Source organism: Symphalangus syndactylus, chromosome 12 (assembly GCF_028878055.3).
Source record: "Symphalangus syndactylus isolate Jambi chromosome 12, NHGRI_mSymSyn1-v2.1_pri, whole genome shotgun sequence".
Lineage (NCBI taxonomy): Eukaryota > Metazoa > Chordata > Mammalia > Primates > Hylobatidae > Symphalangus > Symphalangus syndactylus.
In genome coordinates, this window is record NC_072441.2 from 86,110,266 (window position 1) to 86,138,157 (window position 27,892).

Below are 27,892 nucleotides of genomic sequence, written 5' to 3' on the forward strand. Positions count from 1 at the left end.
AAGGAATGATAATAATAATTTATTTTTTGAGGACTCAATGTCACTTCAGGCCGTCTTAAGCATTTTATGCAAATAGTTTTAATTAATTACCAAAACAACACTATATTTATATACAATTGTTACTTCAATTTTACACACCAAGAGGCACAAAAGGTTAATTAATTTAACCAAAACTGGAGAGCTAGTAAATAATGGAGGCAAAATGTAAATCCAGACAATCCTCTGAAACCATGCTTTTAACCATTTTGCTAATAAAATCTCAAAAAACAGTAATCATTGAAATAGAAAATAAATAGGTTAAACAATAAAATAGATACAGCTGAAGAAAGAACCAGTAAACTGGAAGATAGAGATTAAGAAATTACCTAAAATGCAATAAGTGATAATGAAATGAAAATTTTGCAAGACTAATTAAGAGTCACGAGAATAGAATGAAATCTAGCAAACTTCTAATATAAATTTCTGAGGGAAAGAATTCAAGTAATGCTGCAGCAGCATAATAATAAAGAGATAATAGCCAAATATTTTCTAAACTTGAAAAAAGACATGATACCTTAGAATTGAGTTATTAATCTCTAGCAAAATAAATGCACATTTAGACAAATCATAGTGAAATTGCATAATATCAAATATAAAAAGTCTTAAAGGCAACTGGAGAGAAAAGATAGATTAATTATAAAGAAACAACAATTAAATAGATTTCTCAAAGAAAACAGTAGAAGCTAGAAGAGCATGGAATAAAATATTACAACTGTTGAGCACAAAGCTATGCTATCAATCTTAAATTCTGCTTTTAGGCTTTTTGGACAAATAAACTCACAGACCCTATCAAAAATGATGGGAAAGTTTAAGTTCATGAAGAAAGAAATTGATTAAGAAGAAGTGGAATGTAAGAAGCCATAGATGGCATTTAATGTATTAAAGTAAAGGGATGATCATACAATACAAACAAGTTCGAACTTCTGATCACATGATACTCCAATTTTATCCTTTGAGGCCCTCCCTGAGCTCCAAGCACATAGCAATGGCAGGCAAAATATAAAATGTAAAAAAGCTGTGTTTGTTCTATAAAAAGAAAATAAAAATGTCCATGGACCAGAAACAGAAAATCAAAGCAGAAATGCAAATGAAGAAAATAAGAAAGCAAGGATATCAAGAGAAAGAACGTTAAAGCATGGAAATAGAAAGTACAGAGTTCCTGAGCTGGGACTAAATTTGGTGTGCTTGAGGAACCCTGAGGCTAATGTGCTAATGTGCTTGAAATGAATTATGCAAGGGTAAGAGTGGTAGGAAGATCTGTAGTATTAGTTGGAGTCTAAAACAGGCTTAGGTTGAATTCAAGTGAGATAAGATAGCATAATAATAAAAGGGAAAAGAACAGACTATTTAAATAAACAGTAGTGCACAATTTATATGTGTTTGAAAAAAAGTTAGATCCCTATCCCACATTTTAAATTAAAAAAACACATAAAGATAAAATCAGTAAAAGTTAGATTCTTACCTCATACCACATAGAAAAATTATGTATTGAGTGAATATATAATAAAACTATGGAGGCATTATAAGAAAATATAAGAATACTTTATAACATGGCAACATGGTCTGATAGAAGATGACAGAAATATAGGAAAGTTAGAAACCAAGATTTAAAAAAATTGAGTTTAGCTGTGTGAAAACTAACCTTCTATATTTTAAAATTCACTGTAAACAAAAAGTGAAGTGAAAGATTGCCCAAAAACATTGTCATCACATACAATGGAGAAATGGTCAAAAGCATAATGTTCAGTAGTTGTTCCTAGAGTGGCATAAATAGACTGGACATGAGTATGAGGGAACTTTCTGGAGTGATGAAAATACTTTATCTCATGATAAAGGTTTGGATTACTCAAATGCATGCATTTGTCAAATTGATGGAACTATGCACATAAAATCTGTGCATTTCACTGTTATAAACTATGCCTTAATAAATCAGTCCTATAAAAACTAAGAAAAACACAAATGACATAGAAGATGGGCAAAGGCTGAACACAGGACACTTTCTCTCTCCTGCTGCCATGTGAAGAAGGACATGTTTGCTTCCCCTTCTGCCATGATTGTAAGTGTCCAGAGGCCTCTCTAGCTGTTTGGAACTGTGAGTCAATTAAACCTCTTTCCTTTATAAATTACCCAGTCTCTGATATGTCTTTATTAGCAATGTGAGAACTAACTAATACACCCCACAAACTGATTTCCCAGACATTGTTGGTGAAGATATAAATTGATACAGCCTTACCTGAGAGACATTGAAGACTATTTAACAAGAATATTTAATATGCATAATCTAGCAATACTAGATTTACAAATTTATCCTTCAGATAATCCAGCAGTAGTGCCATTATATGCTTGTACAAAGACATTTGTTTGAACTTTGTTTTTATAATATGAATTTTTTGAGAGCCTCCTTAACGTCCACCAGTGGTGAGAAGGATTAAAATATATTATGATCGTACGTAATGCCACTGAATTGTACACTTAAAAATGGTTAAAATGATCAATTTTATGTTGTGCATATTTACTACAATAAAAAAAGAAAAAAGTTATGATTTATCTATATAACACACTACTATAGAGACTTCTAAAATAGTATAATAGATCTATTTACAGATTTGAAATTATTTCATGATAGTTTGTTAGATAGGTATACTTCTAAATGTTTATATACTTACATGTATGTATAAGTATGTATACAAAAAAAGAAAAATATCTAGAGAGCTACCTGAAAGTTTTTAACAATAGTTAACATTTGTGTTAACTTACAGGAAAGACTTTAACTTTTTACTTTATATACCTCCAAATGTTTATTAATTCGTAAGACTGAGTGGTTGTTTTAAAATTAAATACATTGCTTGAGCCCAGGAGTTTGAGACCAGCCTGGGCAAAACGGTGAAATCTTGTCTCTACATAAGACAAAAAATAGCCAAGTTTGGTGGCATGTGCCTGTAGTCCCAGCTACTCAGCAGGCTGAGGTAAGAGGTTTGCTTGAGCCTGAGAGGCAGACGTTGCAGTGAGGCAAGATTGTGCCACTGCATTCCAGATTGAGTGACAGAGTGAGACCCTGTCTCAACTTAAAAAAAAAAAAATTGAGATATAGACTTCAAACCATATTACCATGATTTCAAAAATTTTGTGAATAAAAGAAGACACACTGTATTCATAAAGCTTCTAGGGGCTGTAATAGATACATAATTTTGGATGTGGCATAGGTTGGCCTATATATACAAAAATATGACACTAAAATTAAGTGTAGTCACAATAACTTCTTATGTAACTTTGTTTTAGTTCTAATTTGGTAACAGTGACTCAAAATAAATAGAATCATATTTTAGGTGGAAACTCAATGATCCATGTAAGTGGCGAGGCTGGAGTTCTGTGCTGTCTGGGCAGAGAAAGCACTTGGACTGAATGATGGGCATGGCTCTCTATGTGAAGTGCTGCAGAGTCACTAACCTTGAGTTCATGTGCTCTAAGCTTCACTGTCCCTCCAACCCAAGATCCTAATTTCTTTTATTCCATCCTGTTTCCTCTTGTAAACAGAAGAGCACAATTTGACCTGTTTTCAAAGGAGCCGGCAGGAATCTGGTTCTGATAACAAAGTCCCTGTCATTCCTGTGTCTATTGGTTCTCCTAGGTAGTTTCTTCAGGGCTGCGCCAACTTCACTTCACAGTAGATGAAGGAATAGTGCCATGGAGAATGGCATCCAGAAGAGGTATACTAGAAAGCTAATGCCCCAAGATCTCTGAAGAATATATCAGGTCTGAGGCTTGGGGTCATGGATGGTTTTCAAAGAGCAGAATCTTCCATAACCTTACATAGCGTCTTCATAGTCCACATCTGTAATGTTTGCTTTCCTCGGCCTGGAATAGATGTCTAAGGAAACCTGGAAGCAAAGATTAGGACTAGAGCAGGGAAGACAAGCAGAACATGCCTCCACTGGTCCTCTTCACCAGTTAGCTTGGATGCATCTTATCATGGCACATCACACAACCCAAAAATCAGGGCCTCTTGGAAAACTGTGATCCAAGGCCAGCATTTTCAGAGTGCCTGTATCCCACTGGTGGACTACAAAGATGCACCTGATAAGCTGCAAACTGATGCAAACATACAGTGTCTTCCCTCATTCTTATGGGCCACTGTTAGGCAGCCCCATGGGCTGTCATTTTTTAAAAGGTTGTCAGAATTTTATATTCATAAATTAAATGTAGCATGTCACTGGACTTTACCAAGGATTTGAATTTTATCCTGAGATATCTGGCTGCCATACTACACTAGACAAAACTGCAAAGCACCTACTGTTTTTGTGCACATGCACAGAGCTGGAATTTCTGCAGTTTTAAGAAAGTATTTTCGTATCAGTGGTGATATCTTGAATTATTCAAAGTTTACCAAATGCTAATTTTTAGTGACACAAATTACTATTAGCTTAGGTTTGTTCAATATTAATTTAGTTGCTGTAGAATGTTTGGTTAACCTTATAGTACAAAGTGATGGATGTATGGCTCAATAGTATTTTAGGATAAAAATTTTCCGATAAATAGAATTTTTAGACTAGGTATGCACTGCAGTTTAGCTGAAAATCATTCATGTGTCCATTGCTAAAGTAAATCTATTTGTAAGCCTTCAAAATTTCCTTGTACAATGACCCCTTATTGTTGTAACTACATGTTTTTACCTCCACTGCTTTGGGAGGTAGGGAAGAGGTAGACCATGGGATTTTTGCTCTTTCTAAGTGGCTATAATTTAAGAAGTTTGAGAACCAGTCCCCAGAGGAAAGAAAGAACATGGAAGAAAGAACAATAGAGACTCTTACCTTGTCCTCCATATGTGTCCCCAGGGTTTCTGCTGTGGAGAAAAGGCAAGTGCTGTGACATTCCACTTATATTTAAAGTCCTTCACTAAACTTGTGTTAAGAAAAGCTTCTTTCTCTCTCATCTATTTCCCATGAATTGATTTCCATTAATATTTTCTGTCTTGCTTTTCTGTTTATCACAAATATGATTCCCTTAGTAGCCAGAGGAAAATTGGCAGCCTGGGGGTGGGAGGGTAAGTAGATCCCCTATGCCAGGAGGGGCCTTTATACATCTCAGCTATTCTGGGCCCACCATGTGTAGGATGGGACAAGAGCACCAACTAGGCAGCTGTGATGGGGTTATGAGGAGTATGTCAGGCTACTCAAAGAGGGCAGGTAGAGGCCATCACCTCTGGTGCTGCCACATGACTGGGGAGTGAGGCATAAAATGTAGGCCTTACAATGACACCTTATTGGAACTACGTTTTACCTCCATTGTGTTGGGAGGTCGGGAAGAGGTAGACCATGGGATTTTTGCTCTTTCTAAGTGGCTATAATTTAAGAAATTTGAGAGCCCATCCCCAGAGGAAAGAAAGAACCTTAGCATTAGATCTGGGCTCTACTCAAGGTAGCTCCAGACCCAAAGACAGCCATTAAGTACACACAGTGATGCTCACAGCCTTCTGCTCTGAGGAATGCTGTTGTTTGCCATGCACAGCCACTGATTGTTCTCTTGGTTCTGGGAAAGACAAAAGTCAGAGACAAATTTACGCCCCCACGTCTCACCTGCTACTGATTCCTTGTCCGGCTGGTTATAGTACGCCAACGAATAAACCTCATCCCCACTTACAACATTCACTGCAAGGGAAGGAAGGAGATTTCAAGACACAGCCCCTGATTCCTGTCTTTCAAATTACTCCATACCTTCCACCTGTCACAGCCATGAAGACAGATGACTCATTTGTTTGTAGCAGAGGCTGGGGCACAACAAAGTCAGGTTTGTCTAGCAGATGTTATCCCATTGTCCCTTCCCCATCTTGCTGTACCAACTTTGGCCTGGGTCATTTGGGAAGGCTCACCATTTTCATATATAGGCTGGAGCTGCCTTGGGGTAGCTGAGTTGAGGTAGGTGAACTCTTGGGGTACAGGGCTGGGAAGGCTCCTGCAAACACAGAGACACATGTTATTTATCTGAAATTGCATTCCAGATAATGCAGATATCACACTGAAGGAGAGAAGCCTGTGACAAATGGTCCTGAGCAGAATACTAAGTTACAGGGAAATGAGCAGCTAGAAGGCACAGCAGTGTGGTATGAGCCACAGCCCTGTCACAGGCTGAGTGGGGCACTGCAGAGCATGCACCAGAGGGTAACTCTGTGAGCGTAAGGTGTGGTATTGCCCATTCCCAGAATAGTGTCATTCACATCATGAGTGCTCCCTAAATATTAAATGAATAAATATTGATTCACTCCAGATGGAAAACACTTTGCTGGGCAGAAGAAGCAACTTGAGGAAGGGTCAGAAGAAAATGCTCCTTCATGTGCAGGTACCAGTGAAAGAGCTACTCTTACTTGAAAAAAAAGAATATCTGTTTATTGTTGGCATAAATGATAATACATTATATTAAAAAGACAACTAAACATTGGGATCTCTAGATGGAAGTATTTTAAAAAATATTTTCTTCCTCTAAACATCTAAAGAACTTCGCCAATAACTGTTCAGTATGTTTATTCCTGTCTTACATTCCAGAAATGTACATGTATCTTACCTACCCTGAAATACTTTAAAACTCTCAAGAGCCTTTTATATTTTCATACCTCTCAGCACTCAACAGAATGACTTACAGATCCTCAAATATTGGTTGACTGATTGAATGAATGCATGATCCTGGTGAAAGCTATGTGATTATTTATTTATTTATGTATTTATTTATTTATTTATTTATTTATTTATTTATGAGACAGAGTCTTGCTCTGTCACCCAGGCTTAAGTGCAGTGGTGCCATCTCGGCTCACTGCAACCTCCACCTCTCGAACTCAAGGGATTCTCTTGCCTCAGCCTCCTGAGTAGCTGGGACTACAGGCGTGCATCACCACACCCAGCTAATTTTTTGTATTTTGGTACAGACAGTGTTTCACCATGTTGCCCAAGGTGGTCTGGACTCCTGAGCTTAGGTGATCCGCCCGCCTCAGCCTCCCAAAGTGCTGGGATTATAGGTCCCAAAGTGCTGGGAGTATAGGGATTATTGCCACTGTGCCCAGCCGCAATGTGATTTTAAGACTCTGCAGTGGTATTGAGGGGGATCAATAGGAAAAATAACGAAAAGATTTAAAATCGTTAATGTACGAAATCTGAAAGAAGGGAAGTAACAATGAATTGTTCAAAGTTGCCAGTGGGAGAACTCAGGAGTGAGTTCTGGGTATAATAAAACAGAAAAGAAAAAAAAAAAGCTCAGGAGAGAATAAATCTAAATCTATTTTTAAAATAGATTTTTCTGCATTATTGGCACCTATAGTGAAAACAGGTCTCACCTGAGTGGATCTCTGGCTGAACGTCTTCCTGCAAGACAAACAAATGAGCACACACATAAATGGAAGAACCCTCACTGTCAGTGCTTTCATACACCCTGCACAGGGATATGCCTCATGCTCAGATGACCATTGTGGGTGCCACTGTGTGCCCAGCAGACATCCTGGCAATCATTTACAGAGCCTTCATTTCACAGATGGAAACTCGGGTCCTGAATAATTAAGTGAGATTCCCAAAGCCAATTAGTACTAGATCTAGGACTTCGGACCCAAGTCTCTAAACATGCACATTTATTGTATGTTTTGGTTTTGTTTTACAACCACACTACCCAATCTTATTGTGACAAAATTCCTTGGAGGCAGGTGCTGCCACAACCATGCTATAGATGGTGTGAGGTACCCAAAGATGTCAGAAAAGCTTGGAATTTAAATGAGAATTTCACAGTGTCCTCTCTTGCCTTGTCTAAAACTTCCTGAGTGAAGAGGAGACCAAGGTTAAATATATAAATAAATATGTAATTACCAATTGTGATAACGTGTGAATCTAAATAACTTGGAACTCATAATAGGAGAGAACAATTGCAGGCTGTGCAGGCCAGGTAAAGCCTCTTGGAGAAAATGTCATTTCAGAGGAAAAGTGAGAAAGTTCCAGCAGTAAGTAGAACATGTGGACGTGTGAATGTGCATTTCAGAGAGAAGAAAAAGCATGTGACAATAAGAACTGATGCACTGACTTTAGTACTGGGATATAGTCAGGATAGCTGGAACTGCTAACCGTATTTCTCTTCTGTGGCAGATTATTTTAAATAGTTACATTTGTTTGTTTGTTTGAGACAGAGTCTCACTCTGTCACCAGGCTAGAGTGCAGTGGCGTGATCTCAGTTCACTGCAACCTCCAACTCCCTGATTCAAGTGATTCTCCTGCTTCAGCCTCCCAAGTAGCTGGGATTACAGGCATGCACCACAACGCCCAGCTAATTTTTGTATTTTTAGTAAAGATGGGGTTTCACCATGTTGGCCAGGATGGTCTTGATCTCCTGACCTTGTGATCTGCCCACCTCAGCCTCCCAAAGTGCTGGGATTACAGGTATGATCCACCACCCCCGGCCAAATCATTACATTTTTGTATAAAAATTAAATCACAGAAGCACAAAATATCACTCGAACCTCAATTAATAGCACATGAGGGATGGAGAACTTTACCAAAAATGTTACACTGTGTTAATAGGCACTGTTCCTACCTGCTGGGGTTGTGGGCAGATTCATAGGCAAGGTGGTTAACAGCATATAGATCTTTTGCAGTATACGTGTCACAATTTCAGCCTATTTCAGTGAAAACAAAGATCACAGTAACAAAATGCCACTCTCTTTAAATACTAACCTATTTTTCTTTTGAGGCCGTAGCAAAATAATAAGGCCACAGTGGCTGGACCAAGGGTGCCGAGCAGCCCCTCAATGACTCCTGAGGTGAGATGATTGCTTCTGGCCCCAGTAGGCACTAGAGGGAGAGAACTGTGTATGATCTGCTCAGAGGAAGGGCTTGGGGCTTAGAGAGCAGACATCTTGGATGTGGGTTGTGCCCAAGGTCTGCCCTTCCAAGTGGGGATTTATTTATTTGTCTAGGGACTTGTGGCTTATCATCTTTACGAAAAGAGAAGAGATGCACCCAACCTTGAGTTCTCCATGCCCCTCCAATACATCACTCATGACAGCACCTCACACAGAGGCCCCACCATTGGTAGCACACTCCCGGAAGCATAGTGGCACCAGCAAAACTCTCCCAGGACGCTGGGAAGGAGACATTGACCAAGACAGTTCCATAGCCTGAGCTATACCTGTGAAGTTGAGTGTCACCGCCTCACTGCGCTGGGCCCCCAGGCCATTGTTGGCCTCACAGGAGTAGTTTCCAGAATGTTCTGCAGTCAGGGAAAGGTTGAAGGAGGCTCCTCCTCCAGAGGGGGCCGAGCTGCTCCCCAAGGTGATATCCTCGTGATAAAACCAGTACAGGATCGGAGGAGAGCCTCTCAGGGCCTCACAGTGAAGCTCCAGCACATCCTCCACTGCAGCCTGGGCCCTGGGAGCCCTGAGCATGAGGATGGGGCGAGACACCGGGACTGAGAAAGATAGTAGACTGTGAGAGACAGTCTCTGACAATGCAGCAAACTCATAATCCCTGCCCACCGATGCTCAGCCCCATTGAACTTCCTCAGCATGCCCCAGGGAAACTTTGTGTGCCCCAGAGAAATGTGGAGTCCAGTTTGTGACTGGCTGGCTGAACGGAGGGTAGTGGAACTTACTTCTGACAGTGATGCTCACCAGCCCACTGGGGCTGGGACCATAGCCATTTTCAGCTACACAGTAATATTGCTCAGCATCACTCTCCCTCGCTGTAGGAATCTCATACTCTGCTGTCAGTGAACGCTGTATCTTTGTCTGAAGGTTTAAGCCTACAGTCCCTTTGTACCAAAGGAAGGTGATGTCTCCTGTGCCCATAGCAACTGAGCAGATGAGGACCAGCCTGTCTCCCTCCATCACCTGTCCTCCTGGGGGCTGAGTCTCCAAGCTCACATCAGTGACAGGGACCCCTGTGTGAACACAAGATGACATAGGAAGACCCTGAGTAGGGAGAGTTTCAAAGACAGTAAGTAGATGTGACAGTCCTGAAAGCAAAGCGCATGAGTGAAGTCAATGTTGTATATAGCTTAATTTGGGTGAGGGGGAGGGGTCTGCTGATTGGTTGGGTGATGGTGGTAGGATAAGAAAGACACCATATTATTACTATACAAGGTGTAGCATCACCTCTCTCCCTAGAACAATGTGACTTCCACTACCTTAATCTCTCAAACTTTCATTTTTTCAAGAAACAATAGTATAGTGAAGTGATTATAAGTCTAAATTGTAAATCGAACTGCCTTATTTGAAGAGTGGTTCCAATGCTTTTACTCTTGTGTGCTTCATCAAATTACTCAACTTCTCTGAAGTACAATTTCCCATATGTAAAATAGAGCTGGTAATGATAGTTATCTCCTGCAGTTGGAGGGTTCAATTACACAGTATCTGTGAAGCATTAGGATAGGGACTGCCATGTATAAATTGCTCAATGATTATTGTGGTGGTGGTGGTCCAGTTTCACCAGTATTGAGTTTTTAGCAAGTGTGGGAGACCACAGCCTTTTGGAGGCATTAGACATTCGCTTCATGGCACGATAGAATGGGAGAGGATGTTGGAAGTGTCAACGCTGACATGGAATAACAAGATGAATTATGAAGCACTCTTTTCTTTCTATTTTTTGGAAATCAAGCTCCAACTGCCCTTCCGTAAGCCCTGCTCCAGTAACCTATTCTACACACTCCTTCGGCAAAGCCTTCTCTGAGCACCTCAGTCCTTTATCCCCCTTCTCTGTAGTCAACAGCCAGTCCTACACAATGCAGCATCACATATTTAACCCTAGTTATTCAGAGTGCTGGCTGAGCATCAACTTCGTATAGTTAAGGACCAGATATTATGCAGCTCTTCCCCTCACACCGTCCAGCACAGTGAAGACACACAGTAAGGTTTTCCTAAGTACTCTCTGTTTGCTTAAATGGAAACAGAGTGAATAAGGGAAGATCCCTTAAGGATCCTAATAATGAGAGAAACTCAGGAATATCTTTCAAACAGCTCCTACTCTTGCAGAGATAGAACCCATAACAGTGACGATTAGCCTCTTGCCACTGCCCTTCTTAGCCTATCCTGGCAGACTGACCCCACTGACACTCACTGTGCACATTTATCTGGGATCTGCTGCTCCTCAAGACTTTGGACGCCATTGTCTGTGCCTCACACCAGTATGACCCTGAGTCTTCTTTCCACATGGCAGCGATCTGGAGCTTGGGGGAGCTGCTCCAGCCTGGGCCCAAGGCCAGGGCATCTCTGAAGAAGCAGAACTGGAACTGGGCATCTGAATTCCATAGAAAGGGCATCTTACACATCAGGGTCACTGGGCTCCCCTCTATGGGATGGGAGGGGCTGGCTATTAACAACAGCTCTAGAGAGACGAATTAAACACAAATGATTAATGGGGTTCAGAGTTTCCGGTAAGAGGCACTTTGTGTCTCAGCACTTGCCAACAAGACTCAAAGAAACAGCCAGTTGGACACACAGGCCACCCCACATGTCTCCACCCCCCCCCAGTGGCCCATGGGCCCTCCTTTGCCATGAACTCACCCTGCTCACCCTTGGTACATCCTGCCCCTGTGCAGTGTTATCTTTCAGAAGGCAACCCTTACCTTTGACTTGGATCTTATTATTTTTTGAAGTTTCTATCCATAAACTAAAAACACCTTTCTTGAAGCCAGTACAATAATATTGAAGACTGTCACTGGAGTTGGCATTGGAGATGGTGAAGCTTGAAGTTTTATTCAAAGTGAATATGCTTCTTTTGTCCTTGTAAGCCATATTCATTATCTTCTTCTGTTCTCTTTCCCCTGGCATCTCAGAAACACACTATCTTTTTCAAAAACAGAATATGGAACCTGCAGGGTTGATCTGTCCAGGAAAGACATAGAAGAACCCAGTCCCCTCATTGCTGACTCTGTCCTGCCCCATTATTGCTATTTCTATTAGAAGAAATGGGGTGTATTTGCTTGTAAATGCCCAGTACCCACCATCCACACAGCTTCTATACAAACCTCTGTAGAAACCATGATCTAAAGAGGCTTCTATCTGAGGCTTCTATACAAACCTCTGAGGCTTCTATATAAACCTCTGTAGAAACCATGATCTAAAGAGCTAATTTAATTCATATCTGAATTCTCAGAGATGTATCCCTTTGGGGTGTTAAGGGCTCTTTTTCTTTCTTTTTTTTTTTTTTTTTTTTTTTTTTTTTTTTTTTTTTTTGAGACAGGGTCATGTTCTGGCTCTCAGGCTAGAGTTCAGTGATGCGATCTCAGCTCACTGCAACCTCAACCTCCTAGGCTCTTAAGCAGTCATCCCACCTCAGCCTCTCAAGTAGCTGGGACTACAGGCATATGCTGGGCATAAGCCCAGCTAATTTTATTTATTTATTGCAGAGATGAGGTTTTATGATGTTGCTCAGGCTAGTCTTGAACTCCTGGGCTGAAGTGATCCTACTGCCTTGGCCTCCCAAGGTACTGAGTACAGGTGTGAGCCACCACTCCTGGCCTAGGGCTCTTTTCTGGTGATAAGATGATAAAATTGTGCTCTGCTCTCTCCTCATCTCCCCAACTTGCTGCTGCATAAAAATGTCACAACCCCTAATAGCTATGGGCTGTGTGGGCATTTGTTTATCCAACCCTCAGAGCCTCTGCCCCTTGAAAAATATTATACTTTCCCTAAGACAAAACTTTATTCTTTCCTCACCAGATGAAAATGACAAGTGCTTTGGATTACTAAGGGGTGAATTACTAGGAATTCAGCTTTTCTGCTGAAATGTGATTATTTTTATTTTTATTTTTGGAAACTTTTAAACATCAGTTCCATCCATAGTACCAGAATATTTGCTTTGTCCTGAGGCATGGAATATCTTAGAGTCACTGTCTTTCCTTGGAAAACTGTGGTCCCCAGAAGACTGACCAGTAGCACAGCTCTTGGAGCTAGGCAGGGCAATAAATAAAAAGGCATTTAGGCCAGGCGTGGTGACTCACGGCTGTGATCCCAATACTTTGGGAGGCCGAGGCTGGTGGATCACCTGAGGTCAGGAGTTCAAAACCAGCCTGGCCAACATGGCAAAACCTCTCTCTACTAAAAATACAAAAATTAGCTAGGCGTGGTGGCGTGCATTTGTAGTCCCAGCTACTCCAGAGGCTGAGGCAGGAGAATAACTTGAACCCAGGAGGCAGAGGTAGCAGTGAGCTGAGATCACACCACTGCACTCCAGCCTGGGCAACAGAGTGAGACTCTGTCTCAAAAAAGAAAGGCATTTAGCATTTGGGCATCTGTAACCTGCTATTCTCAATGGGGCTAGGGTGGTAATGAAGTGGGAAACTAGACAGGGTGGATTGCAAGGGTCTGGAGCTCAGTCTTACAGTTCAGAGCTTGTTTCAGATAATTCTTAGATAGCAGAGACTATCTGGAAAATATCTGGTGACAGAAACTTGGTTTCTTCATCTTTGATATGGCTTTGGATTTCTGCTTAGGCTGGGATTGGGCTTAGGGGTAAAGATGAGACCAGACACACGGCATGCATGGTATTAACACAAGTCATCAGTTAGACTTGGACAAACATTAGATAAGGAACCTAGAAGGCTAGATTGACTCTGAATCTCTCTGAATCTTTCTGGTCACAGGAATTCCTAGGGAACTTGGGAACTTGTGTTCCCTAGTTGCACTTGCAGCCGATGTTCTTGAGGTGGCAGGACAATCCGTTTTAACTCTGTGGCTAGTATTTTCTGCACAAGATAGCAATTTTTACATTTTATCATTGAGCATGATCTAGTAAAGAGTCCTTGGTGGGGAAAGGAATTCCCTACTCTCCTTCTCTGGTAAAGGTAAGACTTTGAATCAGGATCAGTGCAGTGAAGTAAGTTTGCATAAACTAGAGTCTGAAAGAGAAAATGAGCTGGGGAAACAGGTGTGGCTGCAGAGGAGAGCTAAAAATAGGAAGGAGGCAGCAGTACTACTTCATTCCACACAAGTCTGGAGGATTCACTCTAATGTTCTCCGTGGATGTGTGATTTTGGCATTTCCTTCATCACCCATGGTGATACACCCAGCTGAGAAGCACAACCGGGAATTGGAGCACCTGAGGCTGGGAGGACAGAGACGCTCTCTAGCATGAATCTTCAGTACCCTTTGCCTTCCTTGTGCAAACAGTGTCTCCCTCCCTGTGCTGGGGCTTCCCGGAAATAAGACTGTGTTCTTGAGAAGGTCAAAGCAAGACCTGTTCACCCCACTGAGCAGACACGTGTCAGGTGCAGAGACTGATGTGAAGGCAGAGCAGTCCAGGCCCAAGGGAGCCACTGATGTTTGTACACCTCAGCAGCTGTCACCCTAATATGTTTTGGGCAGGAAGGGGCTGCTAAGACAGCAATCTGCAGGCCTCCTGTGCTGACCTAAGTAACAAAATACCCACAGACCTTGAAGAAGAAAAGGAAGTGCAACTCACCGGCAGGTTCACAGAGTGGGGCTGGGAGAGAATTCAGCAGAGATCAGTACAGAGCAGCAAATCCCACACATCTCCAAAGTTTAAATCCTCTGAGAGCTTCCCCAACACCACACCCTCCATCCCCTGTACCCTCCCTGCGTCTCTCTCTTCCTCTCTCTTTCCCTCTTTCTCTCTTCTCCCCTTCCTTCTTTCATCTTCTCTTCCTCCCTCATCTTAACCCCGCTTCTTTTCTTCTTTCTCTCTGCTCCTTTTCCCATATTCTGCATCACCCACAGAGCACCTGCCCACAGAACAACACATGGTTCTTTTTTATGATCATAAAGTAATTGCCAATGACCTGTGTTGTCTGTGATTAGGAGGTGGCGTCTTTGCTAACTACTTAGCAGCTCCCTCTTCAAGCTCCTCATTCCCATTCCCACCTCCTCCTTTTAAAAGTCTTGAGGATCCGGCTTTGGATTGACTGTCTCATGGGAACAACAAAGTCAGGCAAGGAGAGTGCAAAGCCTCATACTCAAGGCATAGAGACCCTTTGTTTACCAATTTCAGATCAGAGGAGGCTTAGGTCCAGAAAAGGAATTCAAATTTCTCCAAAAATTCTCTTCTATCCCAAGGATTTGACCATAATATTATGGCTCAATGATCAAGAAAAAATAATTCTGGGGAAAATGCAGGCTTTGTAGCTGGATGACACAGATTTGAGTACTGGCTCTTCCTCTTACAAGCTGTGTGACTGTGGGAGAAAAGTTTCACCTCTCTGTGCTTAGTTTCCTTGTCTGTAAAGTGTAGATAATTGTAGTACCTACCTCACAGAGTTTTTGTGAAGATTAAATAAACTGATATTCTTAAGGAGCTTAGACTAGTGCCTGGAATTTACTTATTCAGTAAATATTGTGTCATTGCTATTATCTATTTTAGCCAAGCTTGGTTTGAGATACTTACTTTTTCTTAGGTTAAATGTTTACTTAAATAATTAGTTCCTTAGGTTTTGGGAAAAGTATCAATAGGAGATAGCATAAAAACATATTCTATACATTTGTCCATACAGCAAATAATTTGAAGTGCTCACTGTGTGCCAGACGTTGTGCATGGCCCTGGAGTGATGGGAGTAAACATGAATGACAATCTTTGATGTCAAGAAATTTATATTATAGTGGTAGAGAGCCAATTTAAAAAGAAGTATATAATATTCTTTCAGAGGGTGATTGGTTCTCTAAGAAAAGTAAAGCAGAGAAATAAGATACAGAGCATCTTAAGACGGTCTTAACTGTTTAGATAGATTTAGATAGATTCAGTAAAAACCTAAATGAAATCAGGAAGCAAGTCTTCTGAATATTTGGGAAAGAGCATCCCTGGCAGAGAAAACATCAAATGCAAGTATCCTGAGGAGGAAATATGCTTGTACAAGGAGGAATGAGAAGGCAAGGGCGCCTGGAGCTGACCAAGTAAGGGGGCAGGGGTTAGTTTTCGGTGTCTGAGAAATAGGAAGGATCCAGTCACGGCCACTTTATGGACTTGGCAATAGTTTTGGATTTCATTCTAGGTGTGATGGGGAACTATGGAGAGTTCTTACTTAATTTCTAATATCACTCAGACACTGTGAGGAAAACAGTATAGAAGTGAAAGAAAAGCAGGGAGAACGTTAGTGGGAATTTAGTGTAGGAGAGTAAAGATAGTGGCTAAGATTAGACAGTGCTGGTGATATGAAGTGGTCAGACTTTACTATAAATTCTGAAAGTAGAATTAATAGGAATTGCTTATGGATTTAATAGAAAGTGCAAAAGGAGAGAGAAGAGAATTAAATATGACTCTTAGATTTTTGGCCACAGCAACTGGAAGAATGGTAGTGACATTTCCTGAATTGGAGAAGTTGTGGGGGAAAATAGGTTAAGTTTTGTGGTGGTGGTAGTACAGGTGGAAGATCAAAAGATCTGTTGGAGTTTAAGATGCCTTAAGTTAAACACGTGATGTTAAGTTTAAGATGTTTATTAAGATGTCTATTAGATACCCAAATGCAGTTAAGTACATAAGAGGTATTTAAAAGAGCGGTGAAAGCTGGAGAAATAAGCTTACATTTAAGCTTAAAGTGGCACATGAAGTGACATAATTATATAATTTGGGGAAGTGAGTATGGATGAAGTCTAGGTATCAACTTTGAGGATGTCCAACATTTTGAGGTCAGCAAAGGATCCAAGCCAGATGCAGTGGCTTATGACTGTAATCCCAACACTTTGGAAGGTTGAGGTAGGAGGATTGATGGGGGCCAGAAGTTTGAGTTCAGCCTGGGAGGCAAAAAATTAATTAATTAAAAAAAAAAACCCTGTCTGTAAAAAAAAAAACAAAAAACAAAACAACAACCAAAAAAAACAAATTTTTTTGTGGGGGAAGGAGTTTCACTCTTCTTGCTCAAACTAGAGTGCAGTGGCACAATCTTGGCTCACCACATCCTCCACCTCTTGGGTTGAAGCGATTCTCCTGCCTCAGCCTCCTAAATAGCTGGGATTACAGGCATATGCCACCACACCCAGCTAATTTTGTATTTTTTTTTTCTTCAGTAGAGACTGGGTTTCATCATGTTGGTCAGCTTGGTCTGAACTCCTGACCTCAGGTGATACACCCACCTTGGCCTCCCAAAGTCCTGGGATTACAGACATGAGCCACCGTACCCTGTCAAAAAATTGTTTTAATTAGCTGAGTGTGGTTGCATGTGTCTCTGGTTCCAGCTACTCAGGGAGCTGAGGCAGGTGCATCACTTGAGACCAGGAATTCAAGGTTGCAATGAGCCATGACCATACCACTGCACTCCAGTTGGGGCAACAGAGTAAGGCCTTGACTCTAAAAAAATTAAATAATTTAGCAAAGAAACTGAAAAGCAGCAGATACTGAATTAGAAAGAAAACCAGCAGAATATGATATTCCAGAAGCCAAGTTAAAAGTGTTTAAAAAAAAAAAAAGAGTGATCAAATGCCCCTGAGAAATTGAGTAAAATAAAAAATTAAAATTGACGCCTGGATGCAGCAACATGAAGATGGTTGATGCTATGTGCAAGAACAGTTTCAATGGAGTGGTAAGGATGAAAGATTGATTTAAGCAGGTTCAAGGAAGAATGAGGAAGAAGTATAAGGACTTAAATGAGTTTACCAGGGGTTAGGAATGGGAGAAGATTTGACTATAGAAGGGATTGAGGGCTTGAGAGCATAAGAAAGCTTTTGTTTGTTTCTTTGTTTCTTTGTTTGTTTGTTTGTTTGTTTTGAGACAGAGTCTCACTCTGCCACCTAGGCTGGAATGCAGTGGTGTGATCTTGGCTCATTGCAACCTCTACCTCGCAGGTTCATGCAATTCTCTTGCCTCAGCCTCCTGAGTAGCTAGGACTACAGGCTTGCACCACCTCTCCTGGCTAATTTTTGTATTTTCAGTACATATGGGGTTTCACCATGTTGGCCAGGCTGGTCTTAAACTCCTGACCTCAGGTGATCCACCCGCCTCGGCCTCTCCAGTTGCTGGGATTATGGTCGTGAGCCACTGCACCCAGCCAGGAAATTTTTGAAGGGATGAAAATGTCCTGTATTTTGATTCTGCTGGTGGTTATACGGATCTAAATCTTTGTCAAAAATTATAGACAGTGTTTCAAAAAAGTAAATCTTAATGTAATGTAAATTAAAAATAAATATTAAATAAAGAATGAAAGGAAGTGAAGCAAAGACAGCAATTCACTGAAAACTTTATTTTTTGTTGTATTTTATTTTTTTGAGACAGAATCTTGCTCAGTCACCCAGGCTGGAGGTCAGATCACTGCAGCCTTAACCTCCTGGGCTCAAGTGATCCTCTTACCTCAGCCTCCCAAGTAGTTGGGACTACAGGTATGTGCCACCATGCCAGGCTAATTATTTATTTTTTATTTTTTGTAGAGACAAGATCTTGCTACTTTGCCCAGGCTGGTCTCAAACACCTGGTGTCAAGCAATCCTCCCACCTCAGCCTCCCAAAGTGCTGGGATTATACACCTGGTGCACTGAAAACTTTATAAAGGGAGACAGAAGACTGGTGTAGTAAATGGAAGCCATATTTCTATTATTTTAAGAGAAAAGACATTGTCGGTGATGTCGGCAAGATGGCTGACTAGAGGTGTCTATTACTCATCCCCCTCCCCCACTAAAAAAAACTGAAACAATAAGGAAACAACTACGTTTTGACTGGAGTGTCTAAAGGAGAGCACTGAAGTACAGCAGGGTAGTGGCAGAAACCTTGTGGAGCACAGAAGCTCAGGATGGCTACATAAAGAAGGGAATGGAACCCTGCAACCTGCCTCTGCAACCCTGTCTCTTCAGTCAAGATCAGCTTGGAATGCAGGCTGGGATTCAGGCCTAGGAGGGGCTTTTCCCTGAAAACAAAAGGTAAAGAAGTTCCCAGAAGCCCCCATTATATCTGTGGACACCGGCAGTCTTTGTTGCTGGAGAATCCTGCAGTTCTCACAGGACCTATGTGCAGTTTTGGAAACTGCCTGAAGTTCATATGGCTGCATTATTCTAGAGTAAGAGCCCATACTGTGGCTCCTCCCATCCCATGACCCAAGCTACTTGCACAGCACCATCTTGAAACTAGAGCAACTACTAGAGTGTGTTCTGTTCTTGGGGGCAGTAGTCACTGCATCTCTTCATCCTTGAGGCTTCACCATCATTGCATTATGCTCACACACAGTAGTACACCGTTTGCTAACCAAGCTGCCCCGCTTCCTAATCCATGGGAACAAGCTGTCTAGGAAGCACTCCATTTTCTCCATCCTAGTGGCTTCGGTGCACCAACCCCAGGGACTCAAAACCTAGGCTCAGGGAGACAGCTGTGATCCTGTCACTTGTGTCCACATGACACTCTGCCCTGCCAAGGAACAGGCTGTCTTGCCCAGCGGGGAAGTCAAGCCTTATCCAGAAGACCAGCCATGTGCCTGCCTCCTTGGCATATGACCCAGTCAGGCATCCTGCCCCTAGGGAAGCCACAGCTGAGCCAGCAGACCAACTGCGTGCTCCCTTGGTGTGAAAACCAGCCTGGCACCTTACCCCTGGGGAAACACAGCACCTGCCAATCTGTATTACTCTGCCCTTCTTGGCCAAACAGCCTAAGTGTCCTGCCTGGATCTGGACTAGCCCTCTGAAGCCTAAGCTGCTGAGGCACACCATTTCTTTGGTGTGATGGTGTGTTATTGGGGAGTGAACCCAATATTGCACTGTTCCCTGCTTTCCAGAGCCAAAGCCACAACTGCATCCTATCACCATTCCAGGGTCTTTCTTGTCACTACACCTGGCATCACAGAGCCGGGGCCACTACTGTGTCCTACCACTCCAGGATCCAGAGTCACCACTATGTAATACACTCTCTCCTGGTGCCTAAGTTGCCGCTGTGTCTCATTGACTCTGGGATTTGATTTGTAGTTGTGATCTGCTTCCCAGTGTCTGACCCTTTGGAAAGCCCTTTATCCTTAGAGCCATGATAGTGCCTTATCTTGACCCCCAGGATCAAAGTCACAGGTACAACCTTGCCCATTGGGCCTGAGATACTGGGGGGTGCTTCAGAGTCACATTCTTTGTCTTGGTGGAAGAGCTGTGTCCATCCATGCCTAAGACAATGAACCTGCATCCAGGCACAGATGCCATAGTAGTGGCACTGTGTGCAGGACACTGAGTTCAGGACCACAACCACCTCAAGCATCTGTGCCCTGGAACACAGTACTACCATGCCTGCCTGTGACCCATGCCGGGGCCAAACACCAAAAGACACCCTCTCAGGTATGATGGTCTATGAGGAAAAGAACAGGAAGATCCCTAAAGCTCTTGCCACTGAGAACTGTAACAATCTATCTTGCCACCACCACCCTCACAAATTCCTACAGCCTAGGCCTCTGAGGCACATACAAGCATTGCTGACATTGATTACTGCTGAAGAAATTACACAGAGACCACACTACTATGCTCACCTGGAACTAAACCAATGAACCTTCCTCAACTAAGGATCCATCGGTGCCCTAGGATCAATCTGCAGGTGAAACTCTTTTCTTACAAAAGCCACTCTATAAAATTGAAAGAGGTGACTCTTCCACCAGATGCACAAATGGTAAAGCAGGAACACAACAAACATGAAAAAGCAAGGAAACGTGACACCACTAAAAGAACAAAACAATTTTCTAATAACTAACTGGAGATTTATTAATTGCCTAAAAAATTCAAAATTATAATCTTAAGGAAACTCACTTATAAGAGAATACAGATGAAAAGTTCAATAAAATCTGGAAAAAAATTTATGACCTAAAGAGGAAATTTGAAAATATATAGATATCATGAAAATAATCCTAACAGAAATCATAGAGCTAAAAAATTAAATGCATGAAATAAAAATTACAATTGAGAGTTTCAACAGCAAACCAGATAAAGAAGAAGAATTTCTAAACTTGAATATAGATCTTTTGAAATAACCCAGTTAGCTGAGGAAAATTTTTTTTCAAAAGTGAAGAAAGCCTACAGGACTTACGGGACACCATTAAGTGAGCAAATATTTGTGTTATTAGAGTACTAGAAGAAAAAGATATAGAGAAAGTTTTGGAAAGCATATTTGATAAAATAGTAGCTGAAAACTACTCAAGTCTTGGGATGGATATGAACAACCAAATCCATGAAGCTCAAAAATCCCCAAATAGATTTAACCTGAAGAGGTCCTCTCCAAGGTACATTATAATCAAATTGTTAAAGGTCAAATACAGAGAATTCTAAACACAGCAGAAACATCAAGTCACACATAAGAGAATTTCTCTAAGAGTATCATCAGATCTATCACCAGAAATCATGCAGGCCAGGAAAGAATAAGATGATATATTCAAAGTGCTGAAAGAAGAAAACTTTCAGCAAGAATACTATACCCAGAAAAGCTGTCTTTCAGAAATGAAGGAGAAATAAAGTCTCATCCACACAAGCAAAAGCTGATGGAATTCAAGACCACTAGACAAGCCTTAAAGTAACTGCATAACAGAGTGTTCCAACCAGGAGTGAAAGGACAATAATTACTCCATGAAAACATGTGAAAGTGTACAATTAACTACTAGAGGTAAATTGATCATTAAATTCAGAAAATCTCATTACTGTAATGGTGATTTGTAAATCTTTCAAATCTCTACTATGATGGTTAAAAGTCAAAATGGTCAAAAATAACTAAAGCTGTGATAAGTTGTTAAGAAATACACAATACAAAATATGTAACATAAGGCAACAAAAATATAAATTATGAGGGCAATGGTAAATGTCTGGACCAAAGTTAAGTTGTTATCAGCTTAAAGTAGTCTATTACAACTATAAGATTTTTTATATAAGCCTCATGGTAACCACAAAGAAAAAATTGACAGCAGATAAGTAAATGGGAGAGAGAAAAGAATCAAAGCCTAGTGCTACAAAAAATCCACCAAAACACAAAGATAAACAACAAGAGAGAAACAAAGGAATGAAAGATCTACAAAACAATTAGAAAACACTCAACAAAATGGCAGGAGTAAGTCCGTACCTATCCATAGTAACCTTGAATGTAAATAGATTAAATTATCCAATTAAAAAATATAGAGTGGCTGAATGGATTTTAAAAAACAGGACCCAACTGTATTCTGCCTACAAGAAACTCTACCTGTAAGGACATACATAGACAGAAAGTAAAATGATGAAAAAGAAATACCATGAAAATGGAGAACAGGAATAGTTATGCTTGTATCTGATATAATAGAATTAAGTCAAAAACTATAAAAAGACACAAAGAAGGCCACTGTATAATGATAAGGGGGTGAATTCATCAAGTAGATATAACAATTTTAAACATATATATATCCAACACTAGAGCACCCAAATATATAAAGCAAATATTATTAGATCTAAAAGGAGATATAGACTACAATATAATAATAGTAGGTGACTTTAACACTCCACTTTCAGCAATGGAAAATCATCCAGACAGAAAATCAACAAAGAAATATCAGATTTAAACTGCACTCTTGACAAAATAGACCTAACGGACATTTATAGAACATTTCACCCAATATCTGCAGAATATACATTTTTCTCAACTGCACATGGAACATTCTCAAGGATAGATCATATTTGAGGAAGCAAAATGTCTTAACAAATTTAAAAAGATTGAAACTATATGAAGTATCTTCTGACCACAATGGTATAAATCTTGAAATCAATAACACAAGGTACTTCAGAAACTTCACAAATATATGAAAATTGAACATCATGCTCCCAAAGAACTAATGAGTCAATTAAAAATAATTAAAAGAGAAATTTTAAAATTTATTGAGGCAAATAAAAGTGGAACCACAACATACAAAAATCTGTGAAATATAGCAAAAACAATTCTAAAAGGGAAGTTTATAGCAATGAATGCCTACATCAAAAATAGAAGAAAGATCTAAAATAGGTAACCTAACGTTTCATCTCAAGGAACTAGAAAAACAAGAACGAACTCCACCCAAAGTTAGTAGAAGGAAGGAAATAATAAAGACTATGGCAGAAATAAATGCAACAGAGACTAGAAAAACAATACAAAAGATCAATGAAATGAGTCAGTTTTTTAAAAAGATAAACAAAATTGACAAACTAGCTAGACTAAATAAGAAAAAAGAGAGAAAATTCAAATAATATAATCAGAGATAAAAAGGGGACATCACAACTGACATCACAGATTATAAAGGATAAAGGATTATAAGAGACTATTGTGAACAATTATATGCGAAAAAATTGGTAACTTAGAAGAAATATATAAATTCCTGCACACATATAACTTCTCAAGATTTAATTATGAAGAAATAGAAAATCTGAACAGACCAATAACAACTAAGGGAATTCAATCAGTAATAAAAGTCTTCAATCAAAAAGGAACCTAGGACCTGATGGCTTCATTGCTGAATTCTACCAAACATTTAAAGAACTAATACCAATTCCTCTCAAATGATTTCAAAGAAATTAAAAGAAGAAAACACTTCCAAACTCATTCTAAGAGGTCAATATTACTTTGATGCCAAAACCAGACAAAAACACAACAAAAAGAAAACTACAGGCCAATATCTCTGATAGACATAGATGTGCAAATTCTCAACAAAATAACTAGCAAATCAAATTCAACAGGACATTTAAAAAATTCATTTACCATGATCAATGGGCTTCATTTCAGGGATGAAAGAATGGTTCAACATGCAGATCAATAGAAATAATACATCACATTAACAAAATCAAGAATAAAAACCACATGATCAATACATGCACAAAAAGCATTTGACAAAATTCAACATCCATTTATGTTAAAAACTCTCAGAAAATTAGGTGTAGAAGAGATGTACCTCAACATAATAAAGGTCATATATGACAAGTCTATACCTAATATCATACTGAATGGGGAAAAGTTGAAAGCATTTCTCTGAAATCTAGGACAAGACAAAGATGACCACTTTGGCCACTTCTATTTAACATAATAATGGAAGTCCTAGCCAAAGTATTAGGCAAGAGAAAGAAAGAAGGGGCATCCAAATTGAGAAGGAAGAAGTTAAATTGTCCCTGTTGGCAGATGACATAATCTTACATATAGAAAACTCTAAAGACCCCACCAACAAAATTTTATCTAATAAGTGCTAAAGCTCTATGTCACTGATCTGGGCAGCAGCTTCACTGATGAAGTTGCTGGATAATAGATAGATAGATGATAGATAGATAGATAGATAGATAGATAGATAGATAGATAGATAGATAGACAAAATATATAAATCAGTAGTGTTTCTATATGCTAATAGTGAACTACCTGCAAAAGAAATTAAGAAAACTATCCCATTCACAACAGTTATAAAATAATAAAATACTTAGGAATAAATTTAACCAAGGAGATGAAATGTCTCTACAGTGAAAACTATAAAACATTAATGAAGAAATTGAAGAAGATGAAAATAAATTGAAAGATATCACATGTTCATGGATTGGAAGAATAAATACTGTTAAAATGTCAATACTCCCCAGAATCATCTACAGATTCAATGCAATCTCTATCAAAATACCAATGACATTGTTTTCAGAAATAGAAAAAGCAGTCCTAAAATTTGTATGGAACTAAAAAACAAATAAACAAAAAACCCTGAATAGCCCAAACAACCTTGAAGAAAAGAAAAGCTGGAGGTATTACACTACCTGACTTCAAAACTCTAATAACCTACAAACCTACATTAATCAAAACAGCATGGTACAGGCATAAAAACAGACACATAGACCAATGAAACAGAATAGAGAGCCCAGAAATAAATCCACACATTTATAGCCCACTGATTTTCAACAAAGGTGTTAAAAATACATAATGTGGAAAGGACAGTGTCTTCACTAAATACTGTTAAGAAAACTGGATATCTACTTATAGAAGAATGAAATTAGATTCTTATCTCTCACCATAGACAAAAATCAACTCAAAATGGATGAAAGACTTAAATGTATGACCCTGAACTGAAACTACTAGGAGAAAACATTGGGGAAAGCTCTATGTCACTGATTTGGGCAGTGATTTTTTTGGCTAGGACGTCAAAAGCAAAATCAATAAAAGCAAAAATAGACAAATGGGATTACACACAACCAAAAGCCTTCAGCATAGTAAAAGAAACAATCAACAGAGTGAAGAGACAACCTACAAAATAGGAAAAAGTACTTGCAGTCAATACATCTGAGAAAAAGTTAATATCCAGAATATATAAGAAACTCAAACAACTTAATAGTAAGAAAACAACCCTATTAACAACGGCCTAATTCTCAAAAGAAGAAATGCAAACGGCCAACAGGTATATGAAAAAATGCCAAACATCACTAATCATCAGAAAGATACAAATCAAAACCACAATGAAATATTACCCCATACCTGTGAAAATGACTATAATCAAAAAGACCAAAGTTAACTAGTATTGTCAAAGATGTGGAGAAAAGAGAATCCTCACATGCTGTTGGTGGGACTGTAAATTAGAACAGCCATTATGGAAAACAGTATGGAGGCTCTTAAAATATAAAAAATGGAACTACCATATGGTTCAGCCATCCCACTACTGGACATGTATCCAGAGGAAATTAAAGCAGTGTGTTAAAGAGATATCTGCACTCCCACATTTATTGCAGCACTATTCACAATAGCCAAGACAGCTTCAATGTAGACATTCATCAAAAAATTAATGGATAAAGAAAATGCAGTATATATACATGATGGAATACTATTCAGCCATAAAAAAGAATGAAATCCTATCTTTTACAACAACATGGGTGAGCCTGAAGGATATTATGTTAAATGAAATGAGGTAGGCACAGGATGGCAAGTACTGCATTATCTCACTCATGTGGAATCTAAAAACGTTGATCTCATAGAAGGATGGTGCAGAATGGTAGTCACAAGAAGCTTGGGTAATAGTGGGGAAGGAGGAATGAAGGAAATGTTGCTCAAGGGATATGTAATTACGGTTAGATATGGGGGGTTTGTCCAGAATAGACAAATATAGAGAGACAGAAAGTAGATAATGATTGCATGTGGCCAGAAGATAGAGGGGTGAGGATAAGTGAGAGGTTGGAAAAAAAATTGGGGATGCCTGCTAGTGGGTATGGAGTTCTTTCTTGGGTGATGAAAACATTCCGAAATTGATTGTGGTGATAGTTGCACCACTCAGTGATTGTAATAAAAAACCACTGGATTGTATAGCTTAAATGGTGAATTGTATTATATGTGAATAATATTTCAATAAAGCTGTTTTTAATAAAAGATACTGTAGCATGTTTGTATACTTATGGGAATAATTTAGAATGAAGAAACATATTGATGATGGAGCAAACTTTTTGAGAAAGTAAGAGGGCCATGGGCCTAATGCACAAGTGGAGAGTTTTGTCATCAACAAGCTGAGGGGCAATATATTCGTGGTAGGGGAAGAGAAGGCAGTGTGTGTGTGAATGCAGAGGTGAGTAGGTCAACAGCAATAGAAAGATGACAGAGTTTTCTTCTGACTGCTTTTATTTTCTCAATGAAATATGAAGCAAGATTATACAATGAGAATGAACAGAGAAGTTTGAGACGACAGGATAAGGTATGCAATAGTGATCATGGAGCAACATGGACTATGAACATGTAGGATAATTGCCTGCATTGCTGTTGGCTACCTGAGATTCGGGGGTCCTACACTTAAAAGGGGATAAGTCATCAGGGTTGTGCACTTAAAAAAAAAAATCCCATTCAGCTGTTTATGCCCGAGAGTGAAGCATGCAGAAGTGCGTGTAAACCAGGAGAGTGCTGTGGGGGAAGAGAGATGAAGGTGTACTCGAGAGAGTGTTGTGGTGGTGAGCTGCAGAATCTGAGCTGAGTACCATGAGAAGTGAGTGCATGAAGTGTAGTCACTGATAATGGAAAAGTAGCCCTGGGGTAATTGAAGACATGTTGGAAATAGAGTGCACAAGAAAGTGAGCTAGAAACACAACTTAGTGGGAGTGGGGGATGTATGCTGAAAACAAAGGAGTGATGATAAGTTCTAAGGTTTGACTGTGGGAATGGGGAGTCAGAGAGGGATAAAAAGAAATAGTGTTGGTAGTAAGAAGGGCAAGGAATTCAGAGGCCAATTTATTATACAGATTTTTCTTTTGGCAGCTGTTGAAAACACTGAAAATAAAGACAATTATTGGTGGACAGGAAGACAGATAGTGAACACTTCCTATGAGATAAAAACTGAAATGACAGTTTTCTTGAAAATTCTGGCTTTTTGACATATCTACAACTTTTTGCCTGACTCTGAGCCCTCCGTGGAAGTGGAGATCTGAGCACCCCTGAGCATTACCTGACAGAACCTTAGTCCTAAGAAGTCCTTACAGCCCTTCAGGAAGCAGAACCCAAGCATGATTGCATCCCACACCCTGCTCTGAGTTGTCCAACTCACCACAGATCAACAGCAACAGCCTTGGCAGCATGAGGACCAGGTCAGGGATGGTACCTAGAGATGCCTGTCATCAAAAAAAGAATGCACCTCAGAGTTGAGCAGCAGCAGTTCATCAGAGGTTTGAGGAAGTTGATATCGGAAGTTACCCTTCAGCAGAGGTAGAAGGAAGAAGAGCCCTCCAAAGACCAGTCTCAATTTCCTTTTCTATGAAGGCTGAGAAAATTAAAGATGCTCCTTTTTAAATATAGTTTGATTCAGTTCCACAAGTTGCAGATAGTACACATCAGTATTTGAGGGACTTTTTCAAGAATTCAGGTATTTCAAAGGAAGTTTTCTAAAGGCAGGTTCCTACTTTGATGAGTTTCATTAGGTTATGGTCCTGCTGAAATTCATCTTTGATACATCTACAATACTTTTCACCTTTGATAGGGATGTCTCCTGGATTGTTTCTAATTGGCAAATTCTTCTTGCTCAGCAATATAGTC

The 27,892-nt window shown here is 39.9% G+C and overlaps 1 protein-coding gene across 5 annotated transcripts; it reads right to left on the reverse strand.

Annotated features, from left to right (window-relative positions):
• FCRL1 (Fc receptor like 1) lies at positions 1 to 27,546 on the reverse strand. 5 transcript variants are annotated; one of them, XM_063624934.1, is made up of 11 exons: positions 27,408 to 27,546; positions 14,460 to 14,480; positions 11,115 to 11,381; positions 9,652 to 9,939; positions 9,190 to 9,468; positions 8,736 to 8,852; positions 7,358 to 7,385; positions 5,906 to 5,988; positions 5,613 to 5,684; positions 4,848 to 4,876; positions 1 to 3,917 (listed from the first exon to the last, which is right to left on the reverse strand). In XM_063624934.1, the coding sequence occupies exons 1-11, from the start codon at positions 27,436 to 27,438 to the stop codon at positions 3,846 to 3,848; spliced, it is 1,287 nt and encodes a 428-aa protein (XP_063481004.1). In that variant the 5' UTR covers positions 27,439 to 27,546; the 3' UTR covers positions 1 to 3,845. The 5 variants fall into 5 exon arrangements, with proteins under 5 accessions (XP_063481004.1, XP_063481003.1, XP_063481007.1 ...); XM_063624933.1 differs by having other exon boundaries at positions 4,848 to 4,879; XM_063624937.1 differs by lacking the exons at positions 5,613 to 5,684; positions 8,736 to 8,852 and adding an exon at positions 5,504 to 5,565 and having other exon boundaries at positions 4,848 to 4,879.
• Between the last annotated feature and the right edge of the window lie 346 nt (positions 27,547 to 27,892).